The 14,192-nt window shown below is 32.8% G+C and overlaps 2 protein-coding genes across 2 annotated transcripts; both read right to left on the bottom strand.

Moving 5' to 3' along the window:
* Window positions 1-1,329: 1,329 nt before the first annotated feature.
* LOC111412478 (protein LIM1-like) lies at window positions 1,330-2,391 on the bottom strand. Its single transcript, XM_023043414.1, has 2 exons — window positions 2,004-2,391; window positions 1,330-1,631 (listed from the first exon to the last, which is right to left on the bottom strand). Exons 1-2 carry the CDS (start codon window positions 2,302-2,304, stop codon window positions 1,615-1,617), a joined length of 318 nt encoding a protein of 105 aa, XP_022899182.1. The 5' UTR covers window positions 2,305-2,391; the 3' UTR covers window positions 1,330-1,614.
* A 5,986-nt stretch (window positions 2,392-8,377) lies between these two features.
* LOC111412476 (histone H3.2) lies at window positions 8,378-9,061 on the bottom strand. Its single transcript, XM_023043412.1, has one exon. It carries the CDS (start codon window positions 8,979-8,981, stop codon window positions 8,571-8,573), a length of 411 nt encoding a protein of 136 aa, XP_022899180.1. The 5' UTR covers window positions 8,982-9,061; the 3' UTR covers window positions 8,378-8,570.
* Window positions 9,062-14,192: the final 5,131 nt, after the last annotated feature.

Below are 14,192 nucleotides of genomic sequence, written 5' to 3'. Positions count from 1 at the left end.
AATGGGTGAAAAGTTAAAAAAAAATACATAAGCATGTATGAACACAAACTACATTCTTCTTCTTCATCTTCATTCCATCATCAACAAGGAAAAGTTATTGATCAATTTCAAATGTGAGCTACTAAAAATTGTTTATATTTCCATCTCATAGTTTACTACTTTAGATGTTTAATACAATATGGTTATATTTAATTGAACTTTTTGAATCTCTTATTCATTGATGTGTTTTATTTTTGATATATTTTTCAAAGGGAAAAAATACCACCATCCTCTAGAAAATGTGAAAGATGTCATATTTAATGAAGCATTGAGTCATTCCTTATCTATTTGTGGGAAGATATTGCAATGTTGTAGTTAAGAATTGATTATCATCATTAATGTTTTCAATAATTTCTTCCAAAGAACTAAATACATCCCCAAAATTTATGGCAGTTTAATTATTGAGTAGTGTCGTTGAAACCGTCGGGTTAGATATTTGAACTGTCGAACTCGACATTTACTCACTGTCGGGATAGACAATTTAACTGTCGACTTCGACATTTGAAAACTGTTGAAATCCTTTATTTTCATTTTTGCTATTATATGGATCTAAATATTCGAAAACTCCAATTGATGGTATTAAATGTCGACTTATGGAATGTGCAAAATTCTCACATTTACAATCCTAATGTTTCAGGTATGAATTATCATTTGAGATTCATCTTGTCGCATAGGGGAAAGTTTGTTCAACTCTCAATGTAATACAAGTTTCTTAAACAACCACTCAATGTCGTTGTTGACGTTGTATGTCGAATGTTCCCCGTACTGCATTGTATATTATCAAGTTATATTATAGCTTTGTTGTCATTATCGTTTGCGGCCATTATTGGTCCTTATGTTGTCATTATCAAACTCTACTACTGTTGAAAATAATTCAACCACACCATTCAAAAACTGCTATCACAATCCACTAAAAAATCTAATTTTAATATCCATAAAACACATTGTTTGTAAGTTGTAAATAGTATACTCAATTAACGTATAAATGATAAATAATACAGTCTTAAATGAAAAGTATAATTAAATGAGACACTTAATTCTATCTTTTATTTAACTTATCATAGAGCACAACCTAAACTTCACATAGTACCTCCTAAACTAGTGTTATAACACGAGTAATGTTAGATAACACTATTCAAGTGAAAAACCTAAAATGATTAAAATACTTGTAATTTGAGCAATTCTTTCTGGTGACTCCATCATACATGTATTCATTATGCTTGTTCTAATTGTCCCCATAGTCAACAACTACAATAACATTTTCGAAAACCAAAATCTAGATAATGGAAATTTTCAAGAATTTTCTTTTTCCCCAGTGAAGAATTCCAGTAAAGTTTCGATAACAATATCAGATTAAAAACTCAAGACGAGATTTCCAACATGAAAATAATTAGTTAAGCTGCAAGAATGATAAAAAAGACCATATAACTAGAATCCAACATAGGATTTGGTACATGTTTCATTACTTATTATAGTGAATAGTAGCTATATAAACTATATCTAGACTTGGAGTAGCAATCCATCATCCATGCTTGCATATCTATTCATGACCTTCCCTTATCTCTAACTTCTTAGTCATTTGGCAATTTCACCTGCAGAAGAGAAACATTTTAATCAGCCTTCAATTCATATTTACTTCGTCTGAAATTTTAAGATGTTAAAAAGACAATGTGGGAAATGCAATATTCATTTTTTATCATATGTCTAACACGTTCACGATTTTCACAAAATAGATAGTGGCAAGATTTGAAGTCGGGATCTTCATGTCATAACATATTAAATCACCTTATTAAAAAGTTTAATATGTTAAACGGAGATATAGAACACGTAAATTCATTTATGTGTAGTCTTCAATACTTATGACACGAAATGATACTCTTCAAATTGATTGGCGATGGACAAAAATCACGAAATGAACTGGATGGTGAGAGAGAGAGAGAGAGACTTAAAAGGAAAAAGTTTACATGGTTCAAAGTTGGCAGTGCACTTATCAGGAAGCTGCATAGCCATGTTTCTATCCACACCAGTAATTGTAGGGCCATTGACAAGCACACAAAGACAAGGCTGGCCTAGAGTTCTGATGGCTGCACAGCAAGCATCACTAGGTGGAATTGGGCTAAATGGAGCAACTGCTGCCCTGCATGGTATAAGCTGAACTAGAGCTGAGAAAAATGTGCTGCCACAGGGATGTCCATTGCTTTCCTGCACTAAAACACCTGCAGCCATGAAAACAATAACAAAAGCCAAAGTCGAAAGCTTCGTCATTATTTTTTGAGTGAAATTTGACTTATTTTTGGTTAAGAGGTTATGCTAGCTTTTGGATAGCCATGCATGCTAATGAGTGAGATTTATATAGGGAGAGAAGAAGGAAAGGAAAAGGAAAATGATGTTTTGTGCTTCTGTCCTAACTCCATTCACACTTGATTCATGTTAGTGCTTGTTAGCCAACTCTTCCATTTATTGAGCATGAAATTTTATAAGCTTGCCAATTTATTGGTTATTGTACCTAGGGCATGTTTGGTACAAGGATGAGATGCACTGTATAGATTAAAATGAAAAAAAAGTTAAAATCTTATTCGTTCTTATACTTCACAGTCATATCCAGTACTACGTACCAAACATACGCTCAAGGTTCATGTTTAATACACAGTACCAAACACAACTAGATGGCATTTAAACTTTTTTATTATTATTATTGAATAGTGTCCAATCTGTTTGGTTTAGATATAGGATATAATAAACTAGAAAGGTTGAACGGTAGGAGCCTATTTGGGAGTGATTTTGAGAATTGATTTTTTGATCGTTAGAAGAAAAATGGGGTCCACCTGTAAGAGAAGAAGTCAAATATGACGGCTGTAATAGTGAAATAACGGTCAAAAATCAATTTTTTGGGTGAAAAAATAGAGCCCAAACAGGCCCTAGTATATGTTAATTTTCAATCTGTTCACTTTTTCTACTAAATAGTCATTACACTCCTATTCCACATCATGATCTTCCAAATTTAACATTAATTTAGAGAAAACTGGTGCATATTATTTCATAACAATTGATAGAGAATGAATTATTTCCGAATTCTGTGTTATAATTATGACTGATTAATCGCAACAAGAGAATGTGGAAACACTTAAAAGTTAATTAAGTTTTATGGATAAAATTAATTTATTTATTTATAAGTGCATTTGTGACATGTCTACTCAAGTTCAGGGCATCATTCTATCAAAAACATGACACAATTTTCACAATCAGATAGGGATCACACTTGAACTTAACACATTCGCTTGTTCTGACTACAATAATCATCGCATTTAACACTTCAGTTTTTCATATACATTTGATGAATGAGCAAGGGAAGAAGGCTGCTCAAAAGAAGGAAAAAAAGAAAAAGAAAAAAGAACCTGCTCCGATGTCCTTGTGTAATCGGACTACAAAGGGAGTGAGATTGTGATTGACAAACTTGTAGGTGAAAGTTGATTATTTGGAAGATATTTGTTACAAGTTAGTAAAATAATTAGAAAACACTCAGCAACATTGAAGCTAAAAAGTAAACTAAAGTTTCGTCCATTACATCACCGAGTCTAGTTTAGTATTGTGTACTAAATATATTCTTTGAGAATTCTTAGCCACCACATTTAAGGTAGACAAATCTTGTAAACTGTTTTTATACTGAATTTTTCAAAAAGTCAGATACAGCTTCTTATGAGAAGTATTTTGAGCCTTGTGGTGAAGTCATGCACATTTTGGTTAGTATTTCTCTGCTGTACAGTAAGGTTATGTAGTATCAACAGATAATTTATAGAGGTCCTTGTATTTCTTTCTTTTTTTCATGTTCAACGTAACAAATCGACTAAATGGTAACAGAACATTATGCTTCAAAATAACTGAAGACTCAAGGAACGAGGATTAAGACACTAATGGCATATATAGTAAGGTGGATTAGATAATACTGGAGTGTATTAAATAAGGAAAAAGTTAAATTGTTGGCCATATATTGTCGAATAAGATCCAAAATGCATACCAAACTCCAAGAGTATTCATAAAGAGTATTTTATTACATTAAAGGGTGTCTTTAAATGTATAGATTAAATTTAACATTTATAACACTTGCACCTTCAAAGCAAGAGGCTCCATGTCATCACTTCCATCCCTTATCTTGACAATATGTTTAGATCAGGTTATATCAATGGTTAAGAAAGTTAAAGTGATAGTTATATTCAGCAAAAACCCAGTGCCCACTTGACCATGCCTTCTTGACTCTTCGGTGACTTTTGATAGGAACAAGTATACATTGGCACGAGGACATTAGTCAAGCTTGTTTTTTCATAAAAGAAAAATAAAATAAAGAAGTAACTGTTATTATTCAAAAATAACTTCTAAAAATATATTAGACAAAAAAAAGTTTAAAAATAATTTCTAAAATATCATTAATGAACCATCATTGATGGACATTGCACATGACACGATCAATTCGACTTTTGGCATTATACCGCCATGAAAATTGAAAACATCAAAGTAATTTAAGTTGTAAAGCAATTAACTCAACATGAAAAAATTAAAGAAAACACTTTAAAATCTTGTTCATCACCCAACTTATAGACAAGTTTTTGGGTTCTTGATACCCAATAATCCGGACGATGATTTAAAACAGTTGTCGGATTATTTATCGACACCATGGACTTGGCTCGACTCAGAGACGAACTACACTTTAGGATGGCTCGAGTTTGGGTTGAATGATTATTTGGTTAGTTGGACCATTTAGTGATTAATATGGAGTTGAAAATTGATCCATTAGTTTAGCTTAATTGGTAGCCTTCTTAGTGAACCTTAGGTCCAATTGGAGTGACCTAAACTAACCTATATCTATGTATTTATCTCCCAACCGTTTTGTGTGTGTGTGTGTTGTAGCAATGGAGAGAAGAGTTGAGAGGCAACTGAGAGAGAGGAAAGCCATGTGAGGTTGTGAGTAAGATTTAACTATTGTAATATTTTCTTCTTCTTCTTCTCCATACCTTTGTGGATTGCTAACACCACCACCCTTCTCCTTTGTGGGGTTTGAAAAAGTTTTGGCAATCCAAAGTGAAGGCGAAAGTCTCGAGTCGAGTCGAGGTAAACCGGTGTTCATTTGATTATTTTTTGAGCTCGAAATCAAGATTTATCGAAAGATTTCCGCTACACAAGTTTTAGTTTTGTGCTGAAGTCATCATCAAAAAGTAAATTTTATCCTAACCATTAACTTGTCACTAAGAATATTTCAAAAGATTCGATTTCTAAAAAGCATTTTTAAATTTGGAGAATTTTTTTTGGAAACTTTAACAATGCTCTCTATTTTAGCTCTTCATTTTGCTTTTTGAAAAAAAAAACAAAAATTATTGACTCCTCCTCATATTTTATTTTAACATACTTTTTATGTATCAATTGTCAATCAATTCAAATATGATTTGAGTAATTAAAAAAGTAGATCGTTAAAATATGTAACTTATTAAGCCCCTATTTGGCCCCCATTACGTGGAAAAATTAATGGGTGGAATAGTATTTTTTTGAAAAATTAGTGATTGAAAAAGAAAGAAAAATTTTCGATTTACGTGTAATATTATTTTATAGAAGATTGTGTGATTGAAAATAGTTGAGAGAAAAATGAAATGTAATATAATGAAAATTAATGGAGCTCAAACAAGGGCTAAATGTAATTATTATAAAGTAAGAATGGAGAGTAGCTCTTGGAACGTATTTTTAAACATTGATTCTAAAAAATAAAGAATATTTTATATCTAAAAATTCTCTTGGAGATCTCTAAGTTTGGTTATATAGTTTGTATTAAGGCTTCAATTACAAAATTTGTCATTTGACATTTTCCTTTCATATACAACATTACATGTCAACCAATTCACTTTGTCTTGGTTAAGGATTGGAACAGCATTATGTGGGAGGAAAACTCAAGCCCCCAAGCTTTTGATCTATTGTTCGAAAATAAGAGCATCTCCATTCGTGGTATACAAGATTCAAATTTTCAAAGTGATCGAAAACCCCTCTAATGGAGAAATGCAAACTGCATTTTTCGAAAGAAAATGTCAAAAAAGAAGCATTCACAAGAGATAAAAGTGAATTTTTTGGATCTTGATAGGTCCAGTCAAAACAAAGACACAAACAAATAAATTTAAATAAATAATACTTCCTTTTGGGTAGGAAGGAAACCACAAACAAACCAAATAATAATTTAATTCACACTCCAATAGCTAACACACAACAAATATATATATAGACTCCTAATAACTAATTGTAGCTTAGTGGCTACTAACCACCCACTTAGTGGCTGGCTACTAACCACTCAACACTTTTGGAGCATGTTCCCATGTTGACACAATGAGGTGTCTTTGCTGGTCATTATGCGTCTATCAGATCTTTTCATTAAAGCAAAATTTGAAAACACCAATTTACACCCAATTTTAACCACAATTGAAGATGCTGTAAGATCGCCATTATCAAAAAACAGCAAAGTCAACCCTCAAAGATGAAGCACAGAGACAGAGTAGGACTATTTTCTTATGATGCTCATTGTTCATTAATGAAGTTCAGCACATTCATAGCTGAATGCCTCAATCTAGTGAGTCACATCACGCTACAAGGAATCTAAGAATTTATATTCTAACAAATAAAATAATTCTATCTATAACAATTTGAGTTCAAGTTTTGCTATCTGAGGTACACATCGAGGATGTGCCGAAGATTTTATTTAAATAAATCCCGTTTATTACGAATTAAAATCTAATTTTAATTTAAGTCAAAATTAAATAATCAATATTAACCACATCTTTCATGTATCCCACAACTTTTTAATCTCACGTTTCAAAAACTTCTATCACAGTTGACTAAAAAATCTAATTTTAATCCCTAGCAAACACTGACAATAATGTCGAAAACCTAATGCCTTCTTGAACTATTTAACTTCCCCAATCACAAACCAAAATTACTCATTTTCATGCATTTCCATAACCAATACGGGAGAACATGGGACTGACCAGAGTGCTGCTGGTTAGAATCTTTATGCTGCACTTGGCTTTTAGTTTCACCATTAATGCCTGCACGCAGTCGGACCAAGCAGCACTTCTTTCAGGTCAGCACTGAATGAGCCATACTTGGGCATCTTCAACATCTGGTTCGGCATCAACTGCTGTAACAGCTCGAATGGCATTGGCTGCAACCCGAACACTAAAAGGGTCCATGACATTATCCTCCGGGGAGAGTCCAAGGACACAGTTCTTGTAAAAGCCGGTCAATCAGTGTGGGAAGATTGAAGAACTATATTAGACAATTTATGTATAAAGAGATCATTTGCAAAAACACTAAAGTGTGTGCATTATCCTTAGGAACAAAACAGATGCATGGAAGACAAGCATAGAATCTACGTGAAAAGCATAAAATTGTTATAAATTGGAGGGAAGCAAACAGAGATCATTAACATTAATCCTTTCCAAATTCATTTATCAATACTTTGAACTATAACATTCAGAATCCATAAAACAGGTAATAATGATTAAGCTTGACATTGGAAGGAGGAATCGTTGATTTAACTCGAATACTTAAGTAATTAGTATGATGCTCAACAAGACTCGCAGAAAAGAGAGCTAAAGCTCCTCTGCATAGTACGTAAATTGGCCTTGTATCTAAGATTTCCAAGCCCAAAAGAACACCATAGTTGAGGAAGGCGGCCTGTGAATCTTAGGATTTCCTGCTCATGATCCCTTGCCTTGGCGTTTTAGGTGGGATTTGCATTGAGTCAGCCCAAATGGCCTCTCATTAAGCTAAGCAAATCTATGATATGTCAGGGCTTCATGGCCTACTGACCCCATCAGTGACATTAGTTGTGAATCACAACCATCACGGCAAAAGACTTGGAACTTTACATGATTTTGTCCAGCAGCGGATGACTCTTCACTCAGAGAAAATCGTTTTAGGGGACTAGGATATAGAGCGAAACCTATTATACACCACATTATGATCAATGTGACTGCCATGTAATATGAAATCAGCTCTCCAGTGCAGAACAAATAGAGAAAACTTGCGTTCAGCAGTTGCAAGACTTCCAAAATAACAGCATAAAAGAATGAAATGTAACTGAATCAAGACCATTTTCAAGCGTACGCAATTGGGGCAATCATACGTAGTAGCATCAATGGTTCATTTAAACCAACCAAACTAAAAACCAGTGCTCATACGCAAAGATGGAAGAATCACTGGAACAATGAATGCATATGAGGATATATATTATATCTTAATATATAGAACAACTCCATTCATAAGGTATGCGGGGAAAAACAAACAATGGAAAAAGAATGTTCGAGCAGAAATGAAATTGTGAAATCAAGATTCCATAAATATTTAACAACATTCGTGAATAAACCAGTGGTTAACAAAATGATTGGCCATGAGCTGAAACAAAATGTACACCAAAACTCTCAAAAACAACAAGAACAGATAACCCAACCAAAGAGAAATCCCTAAAAAAATCCCATACCAATGCCGGCGAATCAGTAGATCTAGGCCCGCTCACCCCTGATCCTCCTGGCAAGTTGGATATCCTTAGGCATAATTGTTACCCTCTTAGCATGAATGGCACAGAGATTAGTATCCTCAAACAGTCCAACAAGGTACGCCTCTGCTGCCTCCTGGAGCGCCGCCACGGCGGAGCTCTGGAACCTGAGGTCAGTTTTAAAGTCCTGTGCAATTTCCCTTACCAACCTCTGGAATGGAAGTTTACGGATCAAGAGTTCAGTGGACTTCTGGTACTTCCGGATCTCACGTAATGCAACTGTGCCAGGACGGAAGCGGTGGGGCTTCTTGACTCCGCCAGTGGCCGGGGCAGACTTCCTGGCAGCCTTGGTAGCGAGCTGCTTCCGGGGCGCCTTGCCTCCGGTGGACTTGCGGGCAGTCTGCTTAGTACGAGCCATCAAACGATGTGAATGAAAATTGGGACTTTGCTTTCAAGGCAATAGAGGTATGAAAACTGTGTGGCAACACTGCAGAAGGGCCGTTTATTTATGGAGGCGGGAGGCGAGTGGGGAGTTTTGGCGGTGGTTTGAATTTTGAGGTTTGGAGGGTGTAGAAGGACCGTTGATCTAACTGGACGGTAGATATCACATTAAAGAATGGATATTTGGATTGTGATCCAAGTGAAAATTGATAGCAAATTACATTTCCCCACGTGGAATGTTGTTATCTAAATTTTGAGGTAATAGCTTATTGTTTGCGATGACCAAATTACAAAAAATTAATATTTTGAGTAACAAGATAACACATAGAGCATGTTTGGGCTTGATTTTTTTACTCAAAAAATTAATTTTTTGACCGTTATTTCACTATTTTAATCGTCATATTTGACTTCTTCTCTCACAGATGGACCCCAATTTTTCCCTAACTGTCAAAAAATCAATTCTCAAAATCACTCCCAAACAGGCTCATAGGATGATTGCTGAGTCTTTGACTGCAAATAGCATCATTCATTTTATAAAAAAAATTGTGTGGTTAAAAGGTATGGAAAAATTCTAAATTTACGTCCAAAATATTTTCATTTTGAAAATGAATTTTATAAAAAAAAAAAATGAATAATGGTAGACAAACTGGGGCTTGACAATTTATTGATTTTATATTATTAGATTTATCACACTTTAAAGTTTCAACTTCTTTTTAAAAATGTAAGCTCCCGTTTGGTTCTGATTTTTCGCCCCAAAAAATTAATTTTTTTTTTTATTTTTACTATCTTAACTCAGGCATTATTTTTTACTTATTCACTCATAGGTGGAATTTACTTTTCTCTCTAACGGTTAAAAAATTTATTTTTAAAATCACTACTGAACAAGTCCTAAATGAGAATGAGTAAATAAAAATTTCTAAAAATTTTGACTCCAAGAAATACAAGATTAAAATTAATTGTTCATTTTAACCCAACTTTCATCAACTCTTTAAGATTTCTTAAACGAGCATTGAGATCCTGACAAACAAGTTTCTAGTTTTACGTAGAGGAGTTTTTTGAGAATCTACATTATGCCAACTTCTTCTACAAAGCTCTTCTAATCAAACAACAAAATTATTTAAGAATGTTCAAAAGTAATTTTTTAGTCACCAAAATAGTTTTTAACTTTTCAAAAGTCATAATAAAAAAACCCTAGCAACTTGTTTCATTAACCCTATATTTAACTTGACCAAATTTCAATTTGGAACGTCTATTCTTTTCGGTAAAGGAGGCCTCATTCTCATTAAATACATTAAAGTATCTTCAATGCAATAATTGTATAAGAAATAAAGCGTAGAAAATATGAAAATAAATTACAAAAAAATTAAATGGACACATAAAAAATGAATTGGAGAATGTTTAGCATGCCTTCCACGAGCGGATAGTGTGCTATATTTTCTCCACCTTTTTCCTTGTCACGCATGGATTTGGAATGACGTGACACACTTCTCAGCGCACTTCAAGACCAATTGTAGGAGAAAACATTTTTAAGACAGTCTTACACCACAAAAAAAAGGAAAAAAATGTAACACTGCAATGTGTGATGACATGAGACGGGTAGATCTAGAATTCTCATTAATTGGGGCTGCAACTTAAAAAAATCGATGTAATTAAATTTCTAGAGAAGGAAAAAAATTGTTAAAGGGCATTATTTATTGAAGGGGAATTTGCATAAATGTCACTAAAATAAAAAATGCATAAAAAAAAAAAATCATTTGCACCAATCTCTTTGAAAAATGTCACTTTTTTTATGCAAAATGTTCAATTTACCCTTTATGACATATTTTTATGAGCAATAGATGCTTGATTTGAATGCAATTAATGGTGTGATGTGATGATTTGTTTTATATATTTTAAATATTTAAGATATGATTATTATATTGTATAATATGAATTTTTGTTAAAAAAATGGGTGAAAAGTTAAAAAAAAATACATAAGCATGTATGAACACAAACTACATTCTTCTTCTTCATCTTCATTCCATCATCAACAAGGGAAAGTTATTGATCAATTTCAAATGTGAGCTACTAAAAATTGTTTATATTTTCATCTCATAGTTTACTACTTTAGATGTTTAATACAACATGGTTATATTTAATTGAACTTTTTGAATCTCTTATTCATTGATGTGTTTTATTTTTGATATATTTTTCAAAGGGAAAAAATACCACCATCCTCTAGAAAATGTGAAAGATGTCATATTTAATGAAGCATTGAGTCATTCCTTATCTATTTGTGGGAAGATATTGCGATGTTGTAGTTAAGAATTGATTGTCATCATTAATGTTTTCAATAATTTCTTCCAAAGAACTAAATACATCCTCGAAATTTATGGCAGTTTAATTATTGAGTAGTGTCGTTGAAACCGTCGGGTTAGATATTTGAACTGTCGAACTCGACATTTACTCACTGTCGGGATAGACAATTTAACTGTCGACTCCGACATTTGAAAACTGTTGAAATCCTTTATTTTCATTTTTGCTATTATATGGATCTAAATATTCGAAAACTCCAATTGATGGTATTAAATGTCGACATATGGAATGTGCAAAATTCTCACATTTACAATCCTAATGTTTCAGGTATGAATTATCATTTGAGATTCATCTTGTCGCATAGGGGAAAGTTTGTTCAACTCTCAATGTAATACAAGTTTCTTAAACAACCACTCAATGTCGTTGTTGACGTTGTATGTCGAATGTTCCCCGTACTGCATTGTATATTATCAAGTTATATTATAGCTTTGTTGTCATTATCGTTTGCGGCCATTATTGGTCCTTATGTTGTCATTATCAAACTCTACTACTGTTGAAAATAATTCAACCACACCATTCAAAAACTGCTATCACAATCCACTAAAAAATCTAATTTTAATATCCATAAAACACATTGTTTGTAAGTTGTAAATAGTATACTCAATTAACGTATAAATGATAAACAACACTAATATTAAATCGTATTTCTATGGAGAAAAGGAGGATACCAATTACAAAATTGGATTGAATTATTTACTATAATATTAGAGGTGGAGTGTTTTTTGTACTTTAAAAAAATCAACAATTTAACGTTTTCGTTATCCTTATTCTTCTTTATCATGTTTATAACCTATTGATTTCATTGGAGTGTCCATATATTTCATAAAGGTTTTTTCAACTTACGGTGTTCCCCAACACATTCTCAACTTATATTACCACCTTAAACTTATATCTTCATTATCATTCTCACATCATTCACAAACAGGCAAATATATGTTCAACTTTATAAATAAAATACGGATCCATATACAACATATTGCATGACAACCCCACAGTTTATCTACTGCTCCTGACAGATTATTTTTGTCATCCTCGACACTTGGTCATGACAAATTGTATGAATAATTTTCGACAGTTCATTGCAATTGAGTAAAGTACACAAAAAAATTCAATATAACAAATATTCGAATACACAGCATTATATACATACATTATCACGTGAATCCCTGACAAAAACTAGAAACCATAAATATAGTCTACAGTTAAGCATAATAGTTGCAAAATTAACAAATTCCGCTATGTTATCATTAAATTTCACCTAGAAGCACACAACATTTAAGCGACGGCTACAGCAAACTAAAATATTTGCGTGCATCACTAATAGGAACTGTAAAACATTTTAAAATAAAAAGCTACACAAAAGTACTATCACAATACATTTTTATTGTGAAATGAATACCTCCAAAAGTATTATCACGTCATTAACTACTTAAAACAACCGTTATGTTATCCTTGAGAATATGTTACTATTTCCCTAGTTAACTTCTACAATGTATCTGATATGTTGCTTGATTTAACGTTAATTGACTTTCTATCTGCTTTCACTCACGAATGGAGTCCTAGTCAATGCAGCAGGCACTCGGACACGTGTCGATCGTTGATATTTGCGTTAACATCATCGTCACCTTGAATTGTTATGGTTGATGCCAGTGGTACATCAGTGTATACCCTATGCAAAAGTGGTTTGCGTTGTATTAGGTACCAAAATTTAATAATGGAAGAAAATAACAGATTCGACCAAAAATTTGAAGTATAACATCGAAATGATACATTTATCTTCAGCTAAACATATTTAACTTAAAACATAAGAATTTGACATTGTATAACCACCCCCACCATGGAATTTACCGTCTGCCACAAGCATAAGGAACTTCATAACTGTCCGATCATGTACCTTTCGATTTGACATCTTCATACGAAATAATCAAGTTTCAAATGCCAAGTTAAGAAATCAAAACATTCTAATATATGTTTTTTAAAACTAAAAGTAGTAACACATACCAATTACCTCTTTTACCCATCAAATCAATGGACCTTTCGGTAGTTTGGGCTACCAATTTTCATGTCAGTATCTTCATATAAAACAATCATGTTTGAAATCATGAAGATAAAAACTTCAAACAGTGAGACAAATGCATTTTTAAATTAAAGTGATCATACATATCAGTCCCCTTATTTACCTAGCTAGCCGATGGACCCTCCGGTAGTCCAGGCAAACACCTTTTGGATCGATGACTTCTCTATCTAGAATGATAATTTATCTCTACAAATTGATTCATAACTATTATGTCTATAATTCATGAAGTAATAATGGTGCTCAAATGATATATTATACATTTCAACCCCTAAAATCACGCGTAGAAGAGAAGTTTAACAAAATTTGGCTTCTGCAATCAACTGTCGAGAATTTCAGAATCTAACTGTTGAGAACGACAGTTCATCTGTCGACAGATGATTTTTTTACTTTCAGAATGGACATTATATTTCACATTCATATTGATTTTCCAAGATATGAAGGGCCAAGTTATGACAAACATGATACGTGTTATACTTATAACTTCCAATATCACCAGTTTTCATATACTCAGCCATAAGTCATATACATAAATGCAAAGACATTTTCAAGAATGAAAATATAATAATCCAACACTTCAAACAATATTCAAATAACAAGGAATAATCATATAAAGACACATTTAACCGAGCTTATTTGTGCATGTTGACCAGAATGTACTCATTTCACAAACTCAAAAATTAAACTCAAACTCATTTTGCCCAATAATGACCAATAACCGTTATTTACATGAAAGAAAAATAAAAACTATAATTTTAA

The sequence above is a fragment of the Olea europaea genome, chromosome 16 (assembly GCF_002742605.1).
Source record: "Olea europaea var. sylvestris chromosome 16, O_europaea_v1, whole genome shotgun sequence".
NCBI classification, from domain to species: Eukaryota; Viridiplantae; Streptophyta; class Magnoliopsida; order Lamiales; family Oleaceae; genus Olea; species Olea europaea.
The sequence above is the reverse complement of the archived record's forward strand: the minus strand, read 5'-3'. Positions and strand labels throughout refer to the sequence as shown.